We start from the raw sequence: 26,278 nt of genomic DNA, 5'->3' as shown, positions 1-26,278 counted from the left end.
GACATGTTAGGTATCTATTTACTTGGCATAACATCATCTTTCACATTATACAAAAAAATTGGGCTAATTTTTTTATTTTTTAATTCATGAAAGTGTATTTTTTCAAAAAAAAAAAAAAATGCATTTAAAAGACTGCTGTGCAAATAAAGTGTGACATAAAATATTGCAACGACCGCTATTTTATTCTCTAGGGACTCTGCTAAAATATATATATAATGTTTGGGGGTTCTAAGTAATTTTCTAGCAAAAAATACTGATTTCAACTTGTAAGCAACAAGTGTCAGAAAAAGGCTTAGACATGAAGGGGTTAAACTAACAGGTCGAAGTTACTTGGTAAGGATCTTAATCTCTTTTAAAATATAGGCACCACGTTGGCCTTACACCAATCCAATGGTACTATTCCAGTCATTAAAGAGCCCCTAAAATTTAGAAATAATGGCTTTTTAAAAAAAAAAGAGCTCAGTTCTTTTAGGATCTGTGGGTGGATGCCATCTGGTCCAGGTGCTTTATCCATCTTTATTCTGTCTAAATATTTCTGGACCATATATCATTTTGAGCCATTGTGGATCATTTGGGGCTGTGTCAATAACATCCCCATTAGGAGAGGTGATTTGGAAGTAGGGGTGGGGGGGGGGGGGGTTGGGCTAGGAGAGGGGATTTGGGGGATTTGTGCTAGCAGTGTGGTTAAGGGTGGGAGGATTTATAAACCCTGCATCAGACCATTAGGGTTTGTTCACACCAGATGCAGTAACGCATGCAAAATCACACATTTTCCCACACTGCACAAAAATGTGCTGCCTTTTGTAGTCTTAATAGCAACCCCCATGTATCTAGCAAATGTGTGTGCATTCTCACCTGCTATGCCCTTTGGTGTAGCGTTATTTTAAAAATTATTTTTTGTGTGTGTTTCACTCAGATAGGGCATCCCATTAAAAAACTTAATGCGTGGGGGGAACGCACAAAAAAGCGTGCACTCGAACACATCTCCTGTTATGAAAGAGCCCTCAGACTGGTATGCCCTGAGATTGTGCACAGTTGTAAAGGGTGCCTTGACTGATAAACGGTTGAAAAACTTCTAGAGATTGTACTGGGTACCAGCAGCTATGTATTGGCACATGGGTACCCAGATGCCAAGGAGACTTGCCCTTGGACTGTTCATTATTCATATTTACTTAAGGTGGAGGTTTTTTTTATCTGCTATTTGTTAATTATTTTGAAGAATCCCATACTCTAATCTCTCTCCTGTTCCAAGTTCTACCAGCAATAAACTACAAAAGGACAACCCATAGACTGTTTTTTTTGGAGCCAGAGTTCATGGACTGTTGCTTTGGTGTCTGGTGGCCTCTGTACTGTTTGGGAGACCAGGTAATATCTGCGGCCCTTGCGGGGGTAGCACTACAGTTATATGCACTACTAAGAGGTTTCATAAGTAGAGAGGGCACACTTTAGCTAAGTTCACACCTAGCGTCTCAAGAATCTGCATTTTGTGTGAGTTTCCTTGGTACATGCTACATTCATTTCAGTGGGCTTCCCTATGTGTGACAAACACGTCAAAGAAGCTCATGTACTTTTATGGTTGTACAGCTTTACACGTTTTTTAAATCGCATGTTTTGGTGCATTCGACATGCGAGACAAAGCTCGTCTGCTCGCTGCGTTTGGGGTGCAATTAACAATGAGTGACACCACAAGAGCAACACACCTTTATAGCACGTTCTCAGAATGCTCAAGTGTGAGTACAGCCTCAGGACTCGTACAACAATCCACTGTTTTTAGACGTTTGACAGGTGGGGAAGTGGTGATACGTTGTCTCGTCACTGCCAGATTTAACCCTTTAATTGACACACTATGATGCTACAATCGCATGCGGCCCCATAGATCTGAATTAGTTGTGTTTGGCAGCAGCAACACCCGCTGAAAGCAACATGCAACACGGCCTTCTTCATGTGTAGCTACATGTCACCATTCAGGCAGGCGGTTGGGGGGTGGTAAAACACCTGCTTAACCTCCTAGTTTTACACGCCCCCTGGCTGCATGTGGCACAGCCATTTTATCCTACCCTTACTATTGTACAATGTGACTATTAATATGCCCCATTTATAGCCAATAACCCTCATCTGCACTGCCTCCTTTATTCCTGCTTAAATTATGAACTGGAGAAAAACACATTGGCAGTGATGAAATAAGTGGTGCATGGAGATTAGAAGGGGAAGCCTATAGGAAAGGCTTGTCTAAAGGTTTCATCTTTATCTATGGTGGAAATAATCATGGTGGCCACACATCATCCATCAACCCTAAAATGAACCTGTGGCAAGGCTATGGAATCTGAAGTATTTACATAGTATTACCAAGCAGTAAACAAGCTATAACACAAGCCTTCGATAACTTTTGTAATTGCCAGTACTGTGGAGTAATTCATCCTCAAGGTTCACAACAGAAGTGCTGAAGTCCATTTTTTAGCAGCTTGGCTTTCCCATTCCTAACTCCCAAGAGTGATTCAGCAGCAAAGCTTCCCCTAATCTTTATCCCAGTAGTAATTTACCAGCTCAGACCACCCTACTCCAACTTCCAGCAATGAGTCAGCAGCTCAGCTTTCCCTACTACCCTCTCTCAGTAGTGACTCAGCAGCTCACCCTGCTCCCACCTTCCATCAATATAAAGTGAAATGGAAGTGCCACAACACTGCTAAGAGGTCCAGAAACAACTTTATTCCATTACAAGTCAGGAGTACAATCCAAAAAAGTAACCAATGCTTCTCAATGATCCAAGCGTTCCCTTCATCATAGCTAGAAAGAACTTAAGAAGGTTTCCACATAAATCTGATATCGATACAATATCCCCTCCACTGGGTCATAAATAAAACCAAATAGTCAATCGTAAAGGGAGTTTCAAAATGATCATACAAATATGAGAACATGAGTGCTGAACTATATAATTTTTTGTGCTCTGCAGTGACCCAGAAGCTCACCTCAAGAGGGTTATTGTCACAGCATACCCTCCACAATGTAGCACAAATTACAGACTCCAAATACTGTTTCAAATCATACAGAAAGGACCTTTAAATGATAAGTTACCCTTTCTGAACATGTTACACACATATTTAGGTTGAAACATGTAACATGTTAAGCATCAGGCCCGTACCCCCCCCCCCCTCTTTGTAGCAGTGAGCCAGGGATCTTCTCCCCGTGCTCACTGCACAATTCAAAGGGAGCACGACCGTGTGGGGCTCTGCCCATACGATCGCGTCATTGATTCGCAGATCCCTGTGACTCAATTAACTACAAGTACCAACAGCCTTTGCAGCTGTCGGCTTGTAGTTCTCAATGAACTACGGCTGTGGTAGTTTATTGACTCTCCCTGTTAGTGTAAACCTTTCTGCCGGTACAGTGTTCTGCATGATCGCTGGTGCAATGCTTTCCAGACTCCTAAATAAAAAATAGTAAATGCATATTTTTTATCTGAAAAAAAATGTGCATTTATTATTTTTTGGTAAAAGCTGAACTTATCCTTTAAGTGGAGGCCAGTATCTTGTATTCCTCCACCTGTAAGCATTTGCAGCACTACACTCACTGGATGAGCCTCAAGACTTCCTGCAGTATTGAAGAATTCACAATGCTCTTTAGAACACTCTCCACCAGGCACAACTCCTTCCTGATACCTCAGTCCACAATTCAGCTTTAATCTGCTTGGGTAACTTCTCTGGCCAGGCATTGCAAGCTTTAGGCCTCAGGCTTGGGTCTAACCCTTTCCAGGCTCATGTGTCCTCCCCCAGCAGCAAGCCTGGCAGGTCAGACTCAGGAACAACACCGCACACCCTCCCCAGGCAGAACATGGGAGGTAAGAGAGCTTCTAGAAGGTTCTCCTAAATGGTTTTACCTTTCCTTAGCATGCACCGCTAGAAATAAATCCTCTAGTGGTTGGCCATTGAGATATAAATATTTATATCCCTGGCTATTTGCACCTCTTACTCTCTACTCAGGGACACTCCCCAGAAGCAGGCAGAAGAAAACAATAACCAGGGATTAGGGAACAACCAAAAGAAACCAGAACTATCATTTCAACTCAAGCTAATAACAGCCCAGTCAATCACATTTAATGAGTCAGTCCTGATTAGGGCAACGTGGCTCCATTAAATTGGTTCAAAATTCTAAAAGTTTCCTACCTTAATTTATGCTCTGCAATGTCATTGAACATAGTAGGTAAGTATGACCTCTCTTTTATTTAACCCCTTCACACTGACCATATGCAATTATTTGGCCCCACTGGACTGGGCTTTTTGCGATTTGCGTATCTCCCTTTGTGCTGGGAGCTCTCCGCACAGCGTGCTCCCAGCACAGAGACCCGGGGTCTCACAGAGAGCCCTGGACCCTGTTGTAACAATCAGGACCTGGAATGTCTAATTCCAGGTCACCTGATCGCTGAGATAGACTCTGATTGGCTATCTGATTGGCTATCACAGTGATCAGTCACTGTGAACCCCGCCCCCGTGTTTTCTGTCTCTGTGAACGGACGAGACAGATACATTGGGGTTGATTTACTAAAGGCAAATAGATTGTGCACTTTGCAAAGTGCAATTGCATTCTGCAAGTTCAGCTGCTCCATAGCTTAGTAAATGAGGTAAATCTTCCCTTTACAAAGAATACCTAACCACTTGCAAGGAAAATAAAAAACGCTGCATTTTTGCTTGCACATGATTGGATGACGGAAGTCAGAGCTTCTGCTTTTGGAGCAACTGCATTGGTCTATTTGCCATTAGTAAGTCAACCCCAATGTATCTGTCTTGTCCATTCACAGAGACAGAAAACACGGGGATGGGCTTCACAGTGGCTGATCACTGTGATAGCCAATCACAGGCTATCTCAGCGATCAGGTGACCCGGAAATGGACGTTCCAGGTCCTGATTGTTACAACCCCATTGTATCTTTCTCTGTCCTTGCAGAGATAAAAAAAAAAGGTTTGTATAGTGTAGCACCCTCCTAGGTAGGTGCGAGTTAGAGAGTATAGTTTTTGCTCTGTCTGCCTATCAGGGGAGCAGTAGGCAAAATCTATATTGGTCTTTGCTTAACAGGGAGTAGAATCTGTGAGTTAGGTCTGCTCATGGTGCTCAGTGTGTGATTCATCTGGTCTGGGGAGTGTCCTCACTGGTCCAATAGTGAGGCATGTTGGATAGTGGAGGAAACTTGACCAATGGGCACACAGGCTTTAAAACAGCCCCAGTGATTAGCACAGACTGTTGTCTAAGTGCATTGTGGGGTGTGATATAAAAGCCAGGAGCACATGTGCTCTGGGTCTTTGGCTAGTGAGCAGAGTCCCGGAGGGAGGGTGGCGGCTGCCTCCTCTTCTGCAGCAGTTGGTGTATGGTCACAGGGAATCGGTCTGGTGAGCCAAAAGGAAAGAGCTGAACCCAGAGGTCCAGGAGAGCTGACTAGAGGGGTTGAGAAACTGGAAAAACAGTATCATGAGTACAGGGGATCATGTCTAAGAGCCTGACCAGGAAGGGGACACCCCGGAGTAGAGTGGTCAGAGGACGGGTGTCAGCTTGTGGAGGGAAAGGGGGTGCTAGGCGAGTACCCTGAAGAAAATGTGCAACCAAGTCTTTTGCTCAGAGACTCAGTATCTACAATTCATCTAGTGGCAAGATGTAATTTGCAGCCTGGCTGCATCTTCAGATAGAAGTCCTCAGAATTGTGAATAGTTCAAGTTCCAGAGTATCCCACTCTATCCCTTCTCCCATCCCTATTTATAATAAAACAACAAAAACAGCCAAAATCCCTAGACTGTTTATTGACTGAGCCGGAAAGTAAAGTGTTAAGTTGTGCCTGGAGTTGCTGACGGTAACCCAGAGGGACCCAAAGTGGTGAAGAATTCAGCAGCCCTTAAGGAGGCAGTGCTACAGTAAAAAATAAAAATAAAATAATAATTAAAAAAAAAAGAAAAAATACCTAGATCAAGGTTTGATCTAGGTCAGCCCCAAGGTTAGTTTTTGGGTCAAGGTCAAAAGGTCAAAGGTCAGGGTCAGTATTTTTTTCAGACAGGGTTTTTTTTTTTTTTTTTTTTTTTTTTATTAGCATCAGTGTCAGTTAGTGTCAGTGTCGGTGTGTTTTAGGCAGGATAAAAAAAATCGGGAAATGCGCACTAATGTTTCTGGGCTGTACTACGGGTACAAACAACAACTAACATACACATACACTATATTGTCAAAAGTATTGGGATGCCTGCCTTTACACGCTCATGAACTTTAATCACACGCCAGTCCATAGGGTTCAATATTGAGTTGGCCCATCCTTTGCAACTATAACAGCTTCAACTTTTCTAGGAAGGCTGTCCACAAGGTTTAGGAGTGTGTCTATAGGAATGTTTGACCATTCTTCCAGAAGCGCATTTGTGAGGTCAGGCACTGATGTTGGACGAGAGGGTCTGGCTCGCATTCCCCCAACTAATTCATCCCAAAGGTGTTCTGTCGGGTTGAGGTCAGGACTCTGTGCAGGCCAGTTAAATTCCTCCTCCCCAAACTCGCCAAAGTGCCCTTTGGGTGGAGCTCTGCTTTAAAATCAGAGGTCGGGAATTTAACAAAAAAAACAATCATACTCACCTAGGTTAATGCAGCATTGATCCAATGCTGCATTTGTTCCCTGCTGGCTCCATACTGTGAACTGAATGATCATTCAGTTTTCGGGTCTGCTCTGAGAAGAGAGCAGTGATTTTCAGTCACCTCTCTCGCTCTGCCCCTCCAGTGCTCACTGGAGCGCTGGGCTGTGGAGGGGGAGGGAGCGGCTGGCTCAGACTCTCACCAGCATGCTGAGAGTCACAGCCAGGACATCACAGAATCTGGACTGGTTAATGCGACATCAGCTGTCAGCAGATTTTAACCCGCTGTTGGCTGAGTCTGGGTCAAAGGAGTGCAGAACTACAATGTAATTGCACTCCTGTTACCCATAGACGTATGGCCAAAAGAGCTTTGACCATACTTCTCCTTTAACCCCTTTGCGCCGGAGCCTTCTGGCCCTTTAAGAGGTTTCAGATGCTAGAAGATGGGGTTAATGATCATGTGACTGTCGTGATTGGCTGTCACAGCGATCACATGATTGGAAAGCTCCAGATTGCAAGAAGGGCTGTTAGCCACCGGTAACTGTGCCGGGACTGCACAGGGCACATGCTCTCAGCACAGTGGTGTCTGCTAATTGGTATGGCCCACTCCCCGAAAGGCCGCATATTTGCGTAATGTCGTCGCCTAGAAGTTAAGAAAATAAGCCTCCAGTAATCTACTGAATGTAAGCACTGTATGCCCGCTGCACTACTTTTACTGCGTTATGTTTGATGTGGACACCTGCCTAGTTGCTAAAGTTGGAACCATGTTTAACATGATTTTCCACTGCTGATTACTCAGCACAAAATGTTTAAGGAAACCTCTAGACCAATGGCCTCCAAACTGTGGCCCGGGGGTCGGATGCAGTCCTTTGCTTGCCTATATTCGGCCCTTGAGATACTATTCATGCCACTGATACAAAGGCACTCTTCCCCCCCCCCCCCCACTAACACCAGCAATGGTGCACCATTCCTCCCACTGATGCCAATGATGGGGCACTGATTCCTTACCCTGATACCAACAATGGGTCACCATTTCTCCCACTGATACCAGTGATGGGGCATTTACTCCCAGGGGTTTTTCTACTCACACTGGCCACAGCCCGCCCCCCTCAAAGTCTGAAGGACAGTAAACTCACACAATTCTTGTTGTAGCCTCACACAGTGCTTCCATCAAGAGGTCCAAACTGCCTTTCATTTGTATTGCACTTGGAATATTAACACATAAGAAGCTTATTTATGATAGATGGAGCAGGGCTGTCTGTATAGCATACAGCAACCACATTCAAGAATGAAAATAAAAGCCTGTGTGGTTGCCATGGGCAGCACTTTACATTTTCTATTGCTCTAGTGCTTGAGAATCATACTTAATCCAAAACCTGCAACTCTAGTTACACTGTACACTATATAGTAAATACGATTTTATATACAGTAAATGTGTATTTATATCAACATAGTCACCATAAATACAAAAGAACGCCATAAAACTTTATATTATAGAAAGTCCATTGTAGATGTTCCCTGTCTCTGCAGCCCAAGCTGTAAATATAATGTTTGTGAAAGGCAGCATTCCTCACGGTTTGTGAGACAAAACATGAAGACTGCATGCTGGGATCTGGAACAAGCAGAGAACAGGAGTAAAGTTTTCAAAGGAAAACAGCTAGAAGGCCAAAATTTCAATATATTATTTGGTCTTTGTGATGGTTTTAGGTCCCTTTCACACTATCCGTCCGTTGGACGGATTCCGTTTTTCTCAGCGGGGGATCGGCGGCTCGGAGACACAGCTGTCAGTTCCCCATGCATCTCTATGGGGAAAATCAGATCGGATCTCATCCGATCCGATCCGCTGGACGGATGGAAAATAAGGTTTCCATCCGTCCAGATTTGACGGATCGGATGTCAGCGGACATGTCTCCGCTGACATCCGATCCCCCATAGAGATGCATGGGGGGACCTTTCAGATCCACCAAAAAAAACGGACAGGCGGATCTGAACGGTCCGCCTGTGTGAAAGGGGCCTTAGAGTCTACAAGCTAATGATACCAATCATTGAAAATTGATCACACCTGCTGTACTGCAGGCCTATATAATTTCTAGAGACCCTAAAGCCCCGTACACACGATCAGATTATCGAATGATTTGTTGTCCGTTTTTTGTTGCATGCTTGTCTCATGTGGAAAGTGAAGAGGTTACTTTCATACGAAATTTCCCGTACCACAGAATTTTACTTCAGAAGTGATGTCATGTGTTGGATTGTTATGTATGTGTTCTTTCGTTTCTGAGCATGCCTAGTCTTGCTCTTATGATTTTTTTCAGAGGAAAAGTGTACTAATTAAATGAAAATCGGACGTTGTGTTGACGTACAATAAAAATTTTATAGCCTGCACATCCAGTTTTTGTCGTCCGAAAATCTGTAATCGGCTGTCGAAAGCACTATACTAACAATCCAAAAATCGGCAGATCGGACAAAATTTACCTTCCGATTTTCTCATCGTGTGTACTGGCCTTAAGGCCCCTTTCACACATACGGTCCATTCGTCCGTTTTTCATCCATCCGTTGACGGATAAAAAACGGACATTAATGCATCTCTATGGAAAAATGGATGACAACGGATGTTTCGCTTCCGTCAAAGTCCGTTTTTTTTGAACGGATGAATGCCCTATTTTTCATCCGTCAAAAAAACGGATCGGGCGAAAAACGGATGTAAATGGACAAACGGTCCGTTTTTTCATTGGTTTTTGCATTGGTAGTGGATGTAAAAAAAGCGGATGAAAAAAGAATGAATAATGGATGAAAAACGGATGAAAAACAAATGTAAAGGACGAAAAACGGATGAAAAAGGACAAAAAAACAGATAAAAAAACTACGAAAAACGGATGAAAAACTGATACATTTTGACGTGACTGAACTGATGAACTGAATGGACCGTATGTGTGAAAGGGGCCTAACAAGCCAGGATAGTACAAATACCCCCCCAAATTACCTCTTTTTACAAAGTAGACATTGCAGGGTATTTAGTAAGAGTAAAATATAAGAGATGGTTATACTCGCGCCTAGATAAATATTCAGGTAAATATGGGAAAGCAGCAAGTAATCAAAGACCCTAGCTGGTAGAAAGTGATCTTAGGATCTGAGGAGCATATATCTTTTTCTTCCATGCTGAGTGTCCACCCTTATCCATGAGGAGAACGTCCACCCTCGTATCCACATACAGGAGCAGCAGCATAAAGTGTTATAGATTCCATTTGGCGTACGCCATTGGAATCCACACCATCTGGTAAGTGTGTTACCTTACCCCATTTGGCACAGAGTGGTAGAACCCTAAGAACCTCCGTCACGCACGACCCCATCCAGCACACCAGAGACTTTTTGAGCACGTTTTTGCACTTTAAAGATTTATGTATTTATTCACGGACTATTTTTTATTAATTAATTTTTGTATTCAATGTCATTAATTATATGCATATCAATTCACATATTGGATATATTTGCACTAATAATCTATTTGATTGGCATATATTGCAAGTAATTTTTCACAAGTTTGCATTTGCACTTTAGTGGATGATTTATCACAATTAGACTTCATTGTTTACATTATTTATTCCATTTGCATCAGGATCGATATATTTATTTATTTATTACTTTAAGAATTGATTACACGTTTGCACGTGCACTTTTCTTGGTTTACTAATATTAGGTTAGCGCAGTAAAATACACCTCTTTATTTAGTAAGAGGCATGTGAGTTTTTTGAAGTTGTAATTTTTTCCCACAATTCTTTGCAAAATGAAGATTTGTTTTTTTCACAAAATTGTCATATTATCAAGTTATTTCTAACATCCAACTTACAAGTAGCACCTCCAGGTGTTCTAGGAGAATAAATGACACATATAATTTTCTGACAACAACACCCCCAACACATAAACTAGGAGGCATTTTGAGTCTTTTGAACATGTTGTTTTTTTCCACAGGTTTTGGAAAATGTGGAAAGAAAATGAAAACGCATTTTTTTTTTTTACACAAAGTTGTCCATTTATAATATATTTCTAACACATAGCATGTACATAGCAAAAATGACACCCCAAAATACATTCTGCTACTCCTTCTGAGTATGGCGATACCACATGTGTGGGACTTTTACACAGCCTAGCCACATACAGAGGCCTGACATTCAGGGAGCACTGTCAGTTGTTCTAAGGACATAAAATTACAAATCGAATTACTGGTGTGAGGTACTGTAGGGCACTGATAAGCACTGTAGTAGCACTGATGTGGCATGGATGAGCACTGAGGTGGCAAGGATGAGCACGGATGTGGCATTGATGTGGCGTGAATGAGCACTGATGTGGCATGGATGGGGCATGAATGAGCACTGATGTGGCATTGATGTGGCATGAATGAGCACTGATGTGGCATGGATGTGGCACGAATGAGCACTGATATGGCACAGATTAGCATTGATGTGGCATGGATATGGCACAAATGAGCACTGACGAGGCATGGGTATGGCATGGATAAGCACTGATGGGGCACGGATGAGCACTAATGTGGCACGGATGTGTCATGGATGAGCACGGATGTGGCATAGATGAGCACTGATGTGGCATGGATGAGGCACAGATGACCACTGATGTGTCTCAGGTGAGCACTAATGTGGCATGGATGAGCACTGATGTGGTATGGATGAAGCAAGGATGAGCACTGATTTCTCACAGGTAAGCAAGGATGAGGCATGGGTGGGCACAGATGAGGCATATACGTGGCACAGATGGGCATGAATGAGGCACAGATGGGCATTGATGAGGCACAAATGGGCATGATTGAGGGACGAATGAGGCACAGATGGGCATGATTAAGGCACAGATGGGCATGCTTGAGGCTCACATTGGCATGAATGAGGCATGAATGATGCACAGATGGGCATGATTGAGGTTCAGATTGGGATGCATGAGGCATGATTGAGGCACGGATGGGCATGATTGTAGCACGGAAGAGGCTGGAATGAGCAGTGCTGCTGTCTCTCTCCTCGCATGCTGAACCAAGCGTTGTGTACAGCGTGCGAGGAGAGGAGAGAACTGAACCGGACATGTGCTCCTTTGTTGACAACTAATTACATCACATGGTAAAGGGCTGCTGTCATTGGCCTGTTATCACCATCCGTGATGCACCAGGTCCGTGAACTGGGCAAGCAAGGATACTTCCGTGTGCACGCCCCAGCGAGTGTGTGGAAAGTGCAATTCTGGGAGGACGTCCAGTATTTTTACATTTTCAATATGAGCCTACTGATTCAGAAAAAAAGGATGTCATAACTTAAGGCTTATGATTACATAAAAAAAAAAAAAAATACCAAAAAAGCACAAGGGACATTTACTTTAGTGTGATGTGTCTTCCAGCAGGCAGTTCGCGTTTATGGCCGAGTAAATACACTATATTGTCAAAAGTATTTGGACGCCTGCCTTTACACACACACATGAACTTTAATCACTCTTAGTCCATAGGGTTCAATATTTTCAGATATAACAGCTTCAACTCTTCTGGAAGGCTGTCCACAATATTTAGGAATGTGTCAAAGGAAATGTTTGTGAGGTCAGGCACTGATGTGGACGAGAAGGCCTGGCTCGTAGTCTCCGCTCTAATTCATTCCAAAGGTGTTCCATTGGGTTGAGGTCAGGACTCTGTTCAGGCCAGTCAAGTTCCTCCACCCCAAACTCGCTCATCCATGTCTTTATGGACCTTGATTTGTGCACTGCTCCAAATCATTTGGTGGAGGGGGATTATAGTGTGGGGTTGCTTTTTAAGGGTTGGGCTTGGCCCTTTAGTTCCAGTGAAGGGAACTCTTCAGACGTCAGCATACCAAGACATTTTGGACAATTTCATGCTCCCAACTTTGTGGGATCAGTTTGGGGATCACCCTTTGCTGTTCCAACATGACTGCACACCAGTGCACAAAGCAAGGTCCATAAAGACATGGATGAGTGAGTTTGGGGAGGAGGAACTTGACTGGCCTGACTTCAACCTAATAGAACACCTGTGGGATTAATTAGAGCAGAGACTGCGAGCCAGGCCTTCTCATCCAACATCAGTGCCTGACCTCACAAATGTGCATCTGAAAGAATGGTCAAACATTCCTATAGACACACTCCTAAACCTTGTGGACAGCCTTCCCAGAAGAGTTGAAGCTGTTATAGTTGTAAAGGGTGGGCCAACTCAATATTAAACCCTATGGACTAAGGGTGGGATGCCATTAAAGTTTCTATACGTTTAAAGGCAGGCGTCCCAATACAGTGTACGTGTGATGGCACAATTAGCTGCGAGAGCCAGCAGCCTCACATTGCTTTTAAATGGGGATGCCTACTCACAGCTAATCACAGGAATCCCCACTGGCATTCTCGCATGTAATCGCAGGCAGGAAGGCCTCATTCACATTTGTTGTGCCCTCTGAAGAGCAATCTTTGTTCAGACTGACGTAAATGAATATATATATATATATATATAGTGCTATCACATACGTAAGCATCAACAGCATATGTAACAATACAGTATGTGACAGTCTATAAACATAAATATACAATCCCAATATCAGAAAAGTGTTCCGTATTACTATAACATATGTGAATGCAGATCCAACTCTTCCTCTTGACATCAATAAAGTGGAAAAATATATAACAGTCTTTATATACAAATGTGAATTCCCAACATTTGTGCCAAACTTGATATAAAGTACTTTGTGCTTTTTATGCAGATCCACTGCTTCCTCTTAACACCAATATAGTGACTGTGCACTCTCCCCAGGTGTGTCCACACTCACCAGAAGGGAAGGACTCTCTGCTATACAGCTAGGGAAGTCAAACAAGCAAGTATGGCATCATCCAAGGCTGCAACTGGGCTCCAGAATAAATCCTCCTCTTTAAATCCTCCACCGCTCCTATCCCCCTTAATTTGTCTTTAATCACACCTCTCTTGTTCTCCTATAAGTGGCTAGTGGCTCCATAGAAAGCAAGGAAATAAAGTAGGGGGGGGGCATCATAGTGCAGTATGAAATTTTATTAAAAAACGCCAATGCAAAAAAAATACACTCAGCATATGAAAGATTCAACATATGAAAGAGCTGTTACCCAGGAAACGGTAAGTGCCACAACGGCATGTGCTCCACTGGCTGGGTGTAATGTCACCGGAACTATGAACTCCGGCCAAAGCGTTTCTTTGTGGGCATCTTCAGGAACCGCCAAGGCCAGTTATGATTGGTCTTCTAGATTGTAAGCTCTAATGAGCAGGGCCCTCTAGTTCAGGGGCAGACTGGCAACTTTTGGCCTGGGGGGCAAATACAAACCAGTGGCCCATGGTGCAGCCCCCCTCCCTCTCTCCCTCTTCCTGTCCTCCTCCTGTCCCCCATTCCTAGCTAAATCCTAGCTAAATACCTTCTCCAGATACTCTCCACTAACTGGCTGAATCTGGGTTCCTGACCTGGCCAGTAGGGGGTGGTTGGGGGGGAGCTGGGACAGATCGGTCAGGGCTGGCCATGGGAGAAGTGTCTCCAGTGGGGCATGGAACCGCGCCTCTGCTCCTTTTGGCTTCTCTGGGCCACATTGAGTGTAGTTTTCTCGGGCCGCATATAAAATATATACTATACTTAAGGTATGTAAGTAATAAAAACGCTGCTGCGCCCTTCCCGCGCTGCTGCGTCTTTCCCGCGTTACCGCGCCCTCCCTTCCCCAGCACTAATTTAACACAACTAGTGGATGATCCCCTCTGAGGCAGCCACTGCCTACAGTTAGTTGGAAACCTCTGTGGCCATGCCCCTGACTCGACTTCCTTCCTCCTCAGCAAAAAAAAATTGTCAGGGGGCAGTGGGCCGCATAGCCTGTGGTTCTGGGCCACATGCGGCCCCCGGGCTGCAGGTTGGACATGCCTGGTTTACACCATCCATGCTGAGGAGAGGCCTGCGCTATGTCCTTGTCTTCCACCCACACTCAGTAGGTCAGTGGCAGGGACTTTTAACTTCTCTTCACCAGGAATCCTTTAGGCGTGTCTGTGGCAGAAGCAGTGCAGCCTTTTTACAGGGCATCAGAGTGGCCCAGGGGGCAATTGCCCCCCTGCCCCTTGGCCCAGTCCTCCCCTGCTCTAGTTCCTCCTGTTTTGAATTGTATTGTAACTGTATTGTCTTCCCTCGCATTGTAAAGCGCTGCGCAAACTGTTGGCGCTATATAAATCCTGTATAATAATATATACTACTCTACTCCTTCTCATAATTCTGACTCATACCCCCTTCCTGTATACGAGCCAGGAAGCCATACTAGGTGTACATGGCTTCATCTTATAATACATATGAATGGGGCGGCCATCTTGCTACACTGGCAGCTGTAATAATTGAAGTACAAATACCTGTATTTGCTATAAACAATTGTGTTGCTAATTCTGATAGTATATACTTTTATAGAGTGCAGCACCACAATATAATGTGAAAACAATAAACAAGTGAAAATAAATGAGAAATCACAAAAAAAAAATGAAACTCAAGTGAATATGTAAGAAACTGTCTCTTTGAGTGCAAATGTCATATAATGTAATATAATAAAGTCCACTAAGTAAATCCACACGTCTGTGTATTTCTTCCACCAAATAAAGAATAAAGCCCCGTACACACGTACCGATCGTCGGCCGAATGATCGGCCGTCTTTTGTCCGAGGGCTGTCTTGTCTGTTGAAAAGTGCAAAAGACTGCACACGAATTTTGTCGGCCAACAACAGCCGACTGCAGAAGTGATGTCATGTGATGGTTAACTTTCCGTGTCTTTTTTCTTCTCTGAGCATGCCCAGTCTTGCTAATCTGCTGTCTGTCGGCCGAAATCTGTACTGAATGGCGAATAATCCGCCGTTCTGGTGTTGGCCAACAAAAAATTAATGCTTGCACGACAGATTCTGTTCGGCCGAAAATGCGCTGTCGGCCGTCGGAAGCATCATACTAACAAGCCTGCAATCGGCCGATCGGTCGTCGGCCAAATCTTTACGGCCGACAATCGGTACGTGTGTACGGGCCTTAACACCCCCACTATGACTTTTTTTAAATGTCTCTTTCCTTTTTACTGGTTGATTGTTTTCACAATATATTTTGGCTCTGCCCCCTATCAAAGTATATTATTTGAGAGGTTTATGTACTGAACCTGCGTTGCTGGCTGCCAACATTATTCACGCTAGCGTTGACTTCTACTTTGCATACAATTTTATAAGTATGCAATGATGATTAGATTCTCTATCTAGACAAAGTAATATGTGTATGTCCTCTCCCTTCTCGCAGATTTGCCCTAGGATACTAATCCTGGCTGAAATACTAAATGTTGTTTAAAGAGGTACAGTAATCCCCCGCTCCATCGCGGTTCAGTTTTTGCGGTCCCGGTAATTTGCGTTTTCTTTGTAATGTTATTTTACTATATAAATCATTAAAAATGAAATATTTTTGTGTTTTCCATAGCTCTTGCTATGTCTCTTAGTATCTTTTATGTGTTTAAATGAGTTTCTATTGTTTTAAAAGTGTGTTTAAAGACCTTAAAATGCTTTACACGTACAGTGACAGTAAAAAAAACATGCCTACAATGCATTTTAATAGGGTTTTTCTATTTCGCGGAATTTTACTTTTCGCGGCTGGGTCCGGAATGTAACCCCCGCAATGGAGGGGGGTTTACTGTAAACAGCTAGAGAATGGTCTGGTGCCACCTGTGACACACCTCCATCCCAATATAAACATAAAAATAAATTGCCCCCGGGACTTTAGATAAGGTAAACACATGTGGCCAGTGATAAAAAAAATGAATGTAGATATATAGAAAAAGTATTTTCAACCTTTATTACAGTTTGTTGGAGTAAATAATAAATAAAATCTTGTACCATGAAACACATGAAAATGCCAGACTGATTAGTGGTATTGCAGTACACGATACTGATAATAATGAGTAACATAAATGTATACATAATAGTACAATGCATCTTGGTCTCAAAAATAAAAACATAATAGTATAATGCATCTTGGTCTCGACACGTTTCGCAAGCTAACGCTCCCTTATTCAAGAGTGGATACATAGGAAGCATGTCTAAAGAGAAAAACATCAATATTGGAGTAAAGACTAAAAATGATGGAAAACATTCTGTAAATAATTGGGAACTTCATAAGCCAATAAGCCAATACTTACGAAACGGTTGGGCTGGAGTCAAGGGATAGGCTTCTATTCGGTGGTGGTGAGATAGGTCTGACCCAGGAGCTGAAGGGTCCAAGCGGACGAGAGCCAATATGGAGGCATATGGGAGGTAAGTGATAGGTGTGTAGGATGAAAAAGTGTACCTTCCATATTTGTCATAAAAAAAGTATGAGTAATAGCAGTATAACTATAAAATTATATTGTCTAATGTGTCAGAGTAATAAGGTAATATGCTAGATAAAGGAAGGGCTTGTGAAGTAGGGGCCTTACAATGCCATGGATGGAAAAGAAAAAGAAAAAAGGGAAGAAGTGAAATGAAACTGTCACCAGATAAATAGTAAAATTGCTGGTAAGAAAAATGTAGACATAGGTGAAAAAGAAAAGTGAAAAGTGCCAAACACCCAGATTGAACAGGGAATTATGAGAATGGATAAGTGAATGAGCAAGTACCTACCATATAGATAAAAGCTGGTGACATAAGACAAGTGTACAAATTTTGAAAAAAGGGAGAAGAGTATCCCAACTACAATCCTTCCCATTGGTGCCCCAACCAGGCATGGTCCGTGGGGAATAACGTCATGTGGCAAGTGGCAAGTGACGGGCCAAGCAGAGACCAAAGGCGTATGCGACCTCGTGGGGGAGAAGGACACTGGATGCGGACTTCCCCCAGCCGCCCCAAGATAATGTGGCACGCATCGGCGTGATGAGCGTGCAACATGACGCCGATGTATAGGTGGACCCGTCTGTCAAACAGGAAAGGAGGGGACAGTAAAGCAGGAAAACCTCCCTCTTCATACATCGCAGCTCCTGGGACAAAGAAACCCACCAACCCACCAAACAAAAAGACCCATCAAAGGAACCAGAATAGGATGGAAAAAACAATTTAAAGATGTACATTGGAATAAATGAATAGGTGTAGAGTAAAATAAAAATAAACTAAAATAAAACACAGGCCAGGATGATACCAGACCATTTTGGGCACAGATGGGTGTCTTCCACCCGAATTTCAGTAGCAGCTAGAGAATGGTCTGGTGTCATCTGTGACACACCTCCATCCCAATATAAACATAAAAAGAAATTGGCCCGGGACTTTAGATGAGGTGAGCACATGTGGCCAGTGATAAAAAATGAATGTAGATATATAGAAAAAGTATTTTCAACCTTTATTATAGTTTGTAAATAAAAAATAACATCATGCACCATGAAACACTTGAAAATGTCAGACCGATTAGTGGTATTGCAGTACACGATACTGATAATAATGAGTTACATTAATGTAAACATAATAGTACAATGCATCTTGGTCTCAAAAATAAAAACATAATAGTATAATGCATCTTGGTCTCGACGCGTTTCGCGAGCTAACGCTCGCTTCTTCAAGAGTGGATGCATAGGAACCATGTCTAAAGAGAAAAACATCAATATTGGAGTACAGACTTAAAATGATGGAAAAAATTCTGTAAATAATTGGGAACACCATAGAGGACCCAATACTTACGAAAAGGTTGGGCTGGAGTCAAAAGATAGGCTTCTATTCGGTGGTGGTGGGATAGGTCTGACCCAGGAGCTGAAGGGTCCAAGCGGACGAGAGCCAACATGGAGGCATATGGGAGGTACGTGATATGAGTGTTGAATGAAAAAATGTACCTTCCATATCTGACATAAAAAAGTATGAGTAATAGCAGTATAAATATAAATTATATTGTCTTGTGTCAGAGTAATAAGGTAATATGCTAGATAAAGGAAGGGCTTGTGAAGTAGTGGCGTGACAATGCCATGGATGGAAAAGAAAAAGAAAAAAGGAAGAAGTGAAACTAAACTGTCACCAGATAAATAGAAAAATGTAGACATAGGTGAAAAAGAAAAATGAAAAGTGCCAAACAACCCAGATTGAACAAGGAATTGTGAGAATGGATAAGTGAATGAGCAAGTACCTATCATAAAGATAAAAGCTGGTGACATAAGACAAGTGTAAAAATGTTGACAAAAGGGAGAAGAGTATCCCAACTACCATCCTTCCCATTGATGCCCCAAGCAGGCATGGTCCGTGGGACCCTAACGTCATGTGGCAAGTGACGGGTCAAACAGAGACCAAAGGCGTCTGTGACCTTGTGGGGTGAAGGACGCCGGATGATGACTTCCCCCAGCCGCCCCAAAGAAGCGGGACACATAAGCCGCAAAACATGTTGGCACATCATGCACTTTTTATCCTTTAGAAATTATTGATGTCACTGTATGTACTATGTTATTGTGGGCCCCATGTCTGTTCATGGCCCTACATACTATGAGGTTGTTTATATATAACTGTGATTACTAAATAAATGCATTGTTTTTACTTTTCTAACAAGTTATTGATATGGTTGTTCTTTCATTTGGGAGTCACCATTTAAAAGCCCAATATATGTGGGGTTAGTTTAACCTTTCTGGTTTTTCATATGTAGCTTTAGGGGTGGTTTCTCCCAAATCTTTCTGACTCACATCTATTACTATAAGACACAAATGACTCGTCTCTAACATCCACCAGCTCCGTGATGTCATCATGGAGGAGTGGAAGAGGACTCCAGTGGCAACCTGTAAAGCTCTGGTGAACTCCATGCCCAAGAGGGTTAAGGCAGTGCTGGAAAATAATGGTGGCCAAACAAAATAATGACAATTCGGGTTCAATTTGGACACTTTCACTTAGGGGTGTACTCACTTTTGTTGCCAGTGGTTTAGACATTAATGGCTGTGTGTTGAGTTATTTTGAGGGGACAGAAAATCTACACTGTTATACAAGCTGTACACTCACTACTTTACATTGTAGCAAAGTGTCATTTCTTCAGTGTTGTCACAGGAAAAGGTTTAATAAAATATTTACAAAAATATAAGGGGTGTACTCACTTTACTGTATGTTCTATAACAAATAAAATGGTTATACTAAAAAAACAGAGTACTCCTACTGTGCTATTAAAAATGAAATAAATAAATAAAACTGAAAAAATAAAGTAAATATAAAAAATAAAAATATATATATTAAATAAAGATGGACAAGAAAAAACATATATAGGGAGACACACAAGATAAATTTAGAATCTGATTTTCAAAAATGTATTATTTATCAGATTATAGTATATATATTTCATGTGTGTCTCCCTTCATTTTTTATCTTTATTTTTCATTTCTCATTTTAATAGATTAGTAGGAGTATAACCATTTTGTTTGGTGAAATTGTAATTTACAAAGATTACCCAATCCAATCACCTCCAATTACCTTCAAGGAAAACGAAAAAAAAAACAAAAACAAAAAAAACAAAACAAAACAGCATTTTTGCTTGCATATGAATGGCTTGTGAAAGTTAGCAGAGCTTAACCTCATTCACTAAGCTCTGGGGAATTCCAAAGGAAAGTGCAATCTCCTTTGCAAAATTAACAGTCTTTTTGGCTTTAGTAAATCAACCCCGTTATTTGCATGTTATAAGAGATAGAAAAAGACCAGGGGTCATATGGCTACTTTGGGGCTGATTTACTAAAGGCAAATGGACTGTGCACTTTGCAAAGTGCAGCTGCGCTGTGCAAGTGCAGTTACTCCAGAGCTTAGTAAATGAAGTAAAGCTTCACTTTGCAAAGAATACCCAATCACACGGTAGGAAAAAAAATAAATAAATAAAAAACAGCATTTTTGCTTGCACATGATTGAATGACTGAAGCCAGAAGAGCTTTTGCTCATTTACTAAGCTCTGGAACAACTGCACTTTGCAAAGTGCACAGTCTATTTGCCTTTAGTAAATCAATCCCTGAGTTTATTTTAGCTTCCAATACCTTATCATAGGCTGGCTCTGCTGGAGTCTGACTGCTTAGCAAGGAATCTGTCCGCTGATCCACTCTCCTCAATGGGCACCCGACTGCCATCAAATCCGATCCACCAGACCGAGAGGAAACAGATCCCCATCTGTCTGTTTTTAGCGGACAGGTTTGGATCAGATGTCGGTGGGTGTCACCGGACACATCTATCAATAAGCCTGTTCATATATGAGCAGATTCTGCTCCGGATGCAAGTAGATCCAGATTTGTGCAGAGACCAACAAATGGCAGTAAAAATCAATGTGGCATTGTGGGACGCAAGCCGACTCTTCTATTATTATCCTAACACATGGCACTGCTGAATAAGTATACACACAGATAATAAATTAAAGTGAATAAGGTAAATTTCATAAAATTAATGGTGGTCAATAAATGTGATAATAATCTAATCTTTTCATATAAAATGTCCAAGGTAAAAAGTCCAATAAGATTGGACCTTTGGCTTGGAATTTTGCACAAAGGATTCAATTTATTTTGCACATTAATTGCACTTTTTTTGCTTGGAAGTTTGCACAAAGGACTTATTTTATATTGTATATTTATTGGACTTTTTACCTTGGACATTTTATATGAAATAAGATTTGATTATTATCGCATTTATTGATCACCATTAATTTTATAAAGTGAATAATTTACCTTATTCACTTTAATATAAATTTTAAAGCAAGCGCTATAGGTAGTCATCCAGACTGCTTACTTGCAAACAACCTTTATCTTCTATAGCAGCTGCTACGAATATACACTATTTTAAATAATATTTTATGCACAAAATTAATTGTTATACACAAGATTTTTTATTATTTATTATTTATTCACATATTTATAATATAAATAAACAAGTGGCGCAGGGCATATTAAACCAGTATATTCCTTACACACAGATAATAAAGCTGTTGTACATTTCATATATTGTACATGTTATTACACTTCTTTATCTTGTACCAGGTGTTGGGAACTGCATCATACCAATGATACGCAGTCAAGGAAAGAACCATTATTAAAATAGGCAGCTACTAAAATCTGGCCTTGGTTCTGGCAAATGTTAAGAGATGGTCATTGGGACCCTAAAGGGCCTTCGCCTGCTGCCCACCTTCTGATATTATTTGCTCCCTTGCTGTTATTCTGTCTCATTTGCAACATACTTTCCCAGTCATTGATGTGGAACATATTTGCATATTATGCAAATATCAGATGTTCTTTTTTACATATTGTTCCACGTCTGTGACTCTACTATGGAGAAACTATGGAGAAAAGAGGGCCAGCATAACAGCTAGGCAGCTGGTATTATCAGAAAAAGAGCAATGACAGCCACCATGTTTGTCTCCAGAGGTTTAGAAAACTAGGTTTTGCCTAGTTCTCTGCAATTTTGTAAAATATCACCAATTTTTCACATTTTTTACACTTTATATTATAACGATATGGACTCTCAGACAACCTAATTATTTCTTGTGAAACTAGAATTAGGCACAGCAGCAACAAAAATCACAAAGCATATGGACCTATTTACATTATATTTTTATTTAGTGTTGTTGGCATTTGTCAGCCATCCAGTGTGTCCTGTCAAAACCATAACGTCCTGGGTGGGGTGAAGAGACGCCATACAAGGTATTCCATACTTATGCCAGGCAGCCATTAACCTTCATGCTTACCACCATACAATAAAACTGCGTTCAGAGCCATTAAAAAAAAAAAAAAAAAACCCGGTACTGAATAAAACAAGATTTTATTTAAACTAATCAAAATACGCTTTTTGCGATTTTTTTTACCAAACATATGTAGCATAAAACAAATTGGCCGAAAATGTTAAAAAATTTTGATTTTTACATTTTTTTTTGGGAATTTCATATAAAAAATGTGAAAAATATTGTTATTTTTGCAAAATTGACGCTCTTTTTTTGTTTATAGCGCATGATAAAAAAATCGCACAGGTGATCAAATACCACCAAAAGAAAGCTCTGTTTGTGGGAAAAAAAGGACGTCAAATTTGTTTAGGTACAGCGTCGCACGACCGCGCAATTGTCCATTAAAGTCACGCAGTGCCGAATCGCAAAATACCCCCTGGTCAGGAAGGGGGTAAAATCTTCCGGGGCTTAAGTGGTTAAAGTCCAGCTTTTCAAAAATATTAATAACATACAGATAACATAACATTGATTGTATCCAGCTTTTTGTGACCCTTATAAATTTGTCATCAAAAATGGGCAAAATAAGGCCCCCAAGTACTCTACTGTAAGTTCTGGTAATTTGAAAACATTATTTAATAACACAAAGAAAAGTATGCAGTATGCTGTGATCCATGAGGTGCGATCAACAATCATTGTTCTAAACTGATGAAAAGTGAAATGTGATTGTTTGCTCTGGACTACTGCATTTGTCATGTTATCATTTCCCTCTTCTAGTAACACTGAATCTGCACTGTTTTCTGTATTTTCATTTTTTTCTTGGTAATTGGGAGGCAAACCTCCTCTTTATATAATTGCTCATGCTTTAATTTATCATTTTTTTGATTGAAAAAAAAATCTCCTTAAGGGTCCTTTCACACGGAGCGGACCCTTTTTATGATCCATTCCAGCACTTTTTTTTTTTTTTTTTACGGACACCGATGACACTTGTGTCATCCGGTCCGGTCCGTATGTCCGTTTATCATCCCATCCGTTTGCAGATGATAAAAAGGAGATAATGTATGTCAATTGGATTGAGGATGTCAGCGGATGATACAGCTGACATCAGTTTTTGCGTCCGTTCCGTTTTTTTAACAGAAGAAAATTAGGGTTCTCCTCTGTTCCAAAAAACGGAACTGATCGGAAAGGACGCAAATCGGATGTCAGCGGATGGTCATCCACTGACATCCACAATCCCATTGACATGCATTATGTCCGTTTTTCATCCGCAAAAAAATGGGATGAAAAACGGACATATGGACCGCCCGTGTGTAAGTACCCTTAAAGTAAAAAGACTTATTACAGATTTTAAGAAGCTTACTATTTTTTTGTCTTGTTCCGTAAGGGCATAATTTCACATAAGATCAGAATAATTTTTTTGGTTTTTCATATAGGAGTACATTACATATAATAAAAAATAAATTAGATAAAAACAAAATAGAATTTGGTATACTGTACTTCTGATCTACAAGACAATGGTTGAGTTAAGAAGTGCCCGTTCAAACTAAAAAAAAATAGTTGTGATGGACAGTTATGCTTTAGCAGGATGGTTCTGAATTGAGAATCAAAACTTATATTCAGAAGCGCAGCTCCTGTACAAATAGCACTATTCACTAAACAAACAGCCGCCTTGGTGGAGTGTGATATCATCTGTCATCAGATGTTTGGGAGCTATTGTACAAGTTCCTTGTAACAGCAGGTGCTGCTGAAAGATACAGAATAGAGTGTAGCATCTGAACCTGGAGGCATGCATGAATACTCAGTAATTCACAGAGGTCTGACATAATAATTAAACCATAGTGCACCCTGAATGAAGAATAATACAATCACGTCACAATAAATATTCCAGAATGACAAGCCTGGTAGTTCACTAACTTGCAGCTTCTATGCTTCCAAAAGTACCTTATAGACCTGTTGTCCAGTGATGGTGAATATTATACGTTTGGATGAGAATCAGATAGTGAATGGGCCACAAGTGTCACAACAGATAACACATTGGGTTTAATTTACTAAAGGCAACTAGACTGTGCACTTTGCAAAGTGCAGTTGCACTCTGCAAGAGCAATTATTCCAGAGTTTAGTAATAGAGGTAAAGCTTCACTTTGCAAAGAATACCCAATCACATGCAAGGAAAATAAAAATAAACTGCATTCTTGCTAGCACATTATTGGATAATGGAAGTCAGCAGAGCTCCTACTCATTTACTAAGCACTGAAGCAACTGCCCTTGCAGAGTGCACAGTCTATTTGCCTTTAGTAAATTAACCCCTAAGACCCCAAAGTTAGACAAATGGTTACTGGGCTGTTAGGATTTTGTTCTTGCTACCCAATGCATATAAATAAATTGAGCAAAGGGTTCACAGTCCCTTCAATAGTGCACTGGAAAGCGTATGTGCTATAGGTACTTACGTTTCCTGAACCCTTCTATCCAAAAGGATTATTTTGGTTTAAGTTAAAGTTGATAGGGACAACCTGTGTCTAAAATTCTACAAGCATTTTCTATACTCTTAGCAGTACTGTGAAGTGTCTTTCATTCCTTGACAAGTGTTTATTGCTTTTTGCTTTAAGAGTAAGCCCGACAAACCGCAGAAGCTTGTTCGGGAAGAAGCAATCATTAAAGTGATGGATGGTTGATCTTCAAATTATAACGTAATAAATATATCATGGTATATGCAGACTACATCCTTTACCAATAACAAAACAAGTAGTTCTGCGTACATTCCATCTTTCATACTGGCTTATATCTTAGCTATTGTACATGCAGTACTTACCCTTGACTGTGATGGCTGTCCTCATACTCAGTGCCCTCTTCCCCAATATCAGGCAGGGTAAACAGCATAGACTTGGTGTTCCAACCAGAAACTGAAGACTCCGGAATATGCCTTGGAGATCGATTGGAGTGGTTTGATTGACTTGTGGTTATTGCTGGATTGCTAGCTGTAGGAGCTGGGCGAACCAGGATAGTAGTCAACGTGGCTGGAGATGAAGTGGTAGACTGGGGCCCTGTCCATTGTTCCTCTTGGACTTGTAATGGTGGTACCACGCTGGCAGCAGCTGAGTTTAAAGTTTGGGGTTTTGTTGAATGAGATGGGCTACTCGGTGCAGATATCCCATTTGTATGAGTGGTGGACTTTCCAGAGGGAACTCGAGAAAGGGAAGAAGCTGAAGTACTAAGAATATGCAAAGGAGAAGGTGGTGCAGAAAGTAAAAGGAAAGGCGTTTTTGGAGTCAAAGAAGTGGCAGTAAATCCTGAGGAGTTGACAGTATTGGAACCTTGAGAAAAAGGGTTACTGCTTGGCCCAGAATTTAAAGGAGAAACTGATGATTTGAAAAATTTAGCAAATACAGTTCCCAGATCCAAGATTGCCACCTTCATGTCTTTTCAGCTGGCAATGAAAATATAAAAGTCTGCAAATATAGGTGAGTAAATTAGGAGAAAGAGTAGTAAAGTTCTGTAAAGTCCTGCTCATCCCCACCAGCAAACGCTAACTTGTCAGAGACGGAATACAAAGGGAAATATCAGAAAGCAAATACTGTTACGAGAAGCCTAATTCCTTTCAAATGCAATGAAGCAAGTGCATTGACTTAGACATCTACAAAGTCTCTAGTCCACAGATGTACAGTTCAACTTACTACAAAGATAGCACTATAGGAAGGAAAACTGCATATGCGGAATCCCGACAGAAAGGAGAAAGCTGTCTGTTTATGTCTTGATTCAGTGGCTTGGAGCAGCTGACATTAGAGTAGAAGGGGCGGGTGGTTGCTATGATAAACAAAAAAGGGAGAGACTTGTAACTGGGCCTTTTCAGCTCAGAGGCTTGGAAGCTTTCACCCTGAGAGACAAGGAAGAAAACAGATTAGTCACAGTATTGTACTGACAGAGCCAACCAGAGCGCAGGCAAAGACAGAGGGGCGATGGACACATTTACCTGGATGTTTTAAAGATTAAAAGGCAGTTGCTTATGTAGTGCACAAATCAATGCAAAGAACAGCAATGATTTGCAAATATGA

At 41.4% G+C, this 26,278-nt stretch overlaps 1 protein-coding gene across 1 annotated transcript in view; it reads right to left on the bottom strand.

Annotated features, from left to right (window-relative positions):
* FAM149A (family with sequence similarity 149 member A) overlaps positions 1-25,959 on the bottom strand; it is a 142,349-nt gene extending 116,390 nt beyond the window's left edge. The window contains exon 1 of the mRNA XM_082244056.1: positions 25,039-25,959. Within this exon, the coding sequence (XP_082100182.1) occupies positions 25,039-25,643 (605 nt within the window). The 5' untranslated portion in view covers positions 25,644-25,959. The remainder of the gene's footprint in view (positions 1-25,038) is intronic.
* Positions 25,960-26,278: the final 319 nt, after the last annotated feature.

Source organism: Pelophylax lessonae (assembly GCF_965119305.1).
Source record: "Pelophylax lessonae genome assembly, chromosome: 1".
Lineage (NCBI taxonomy): Eukaryota > Metazoa > Chordata > Amphibia > Anura > Ranidae > Pelophylax > Pelophylax lessonae.
This window is presented reverse-complemented; position numbering and strand designations above follow the sequence as displayed.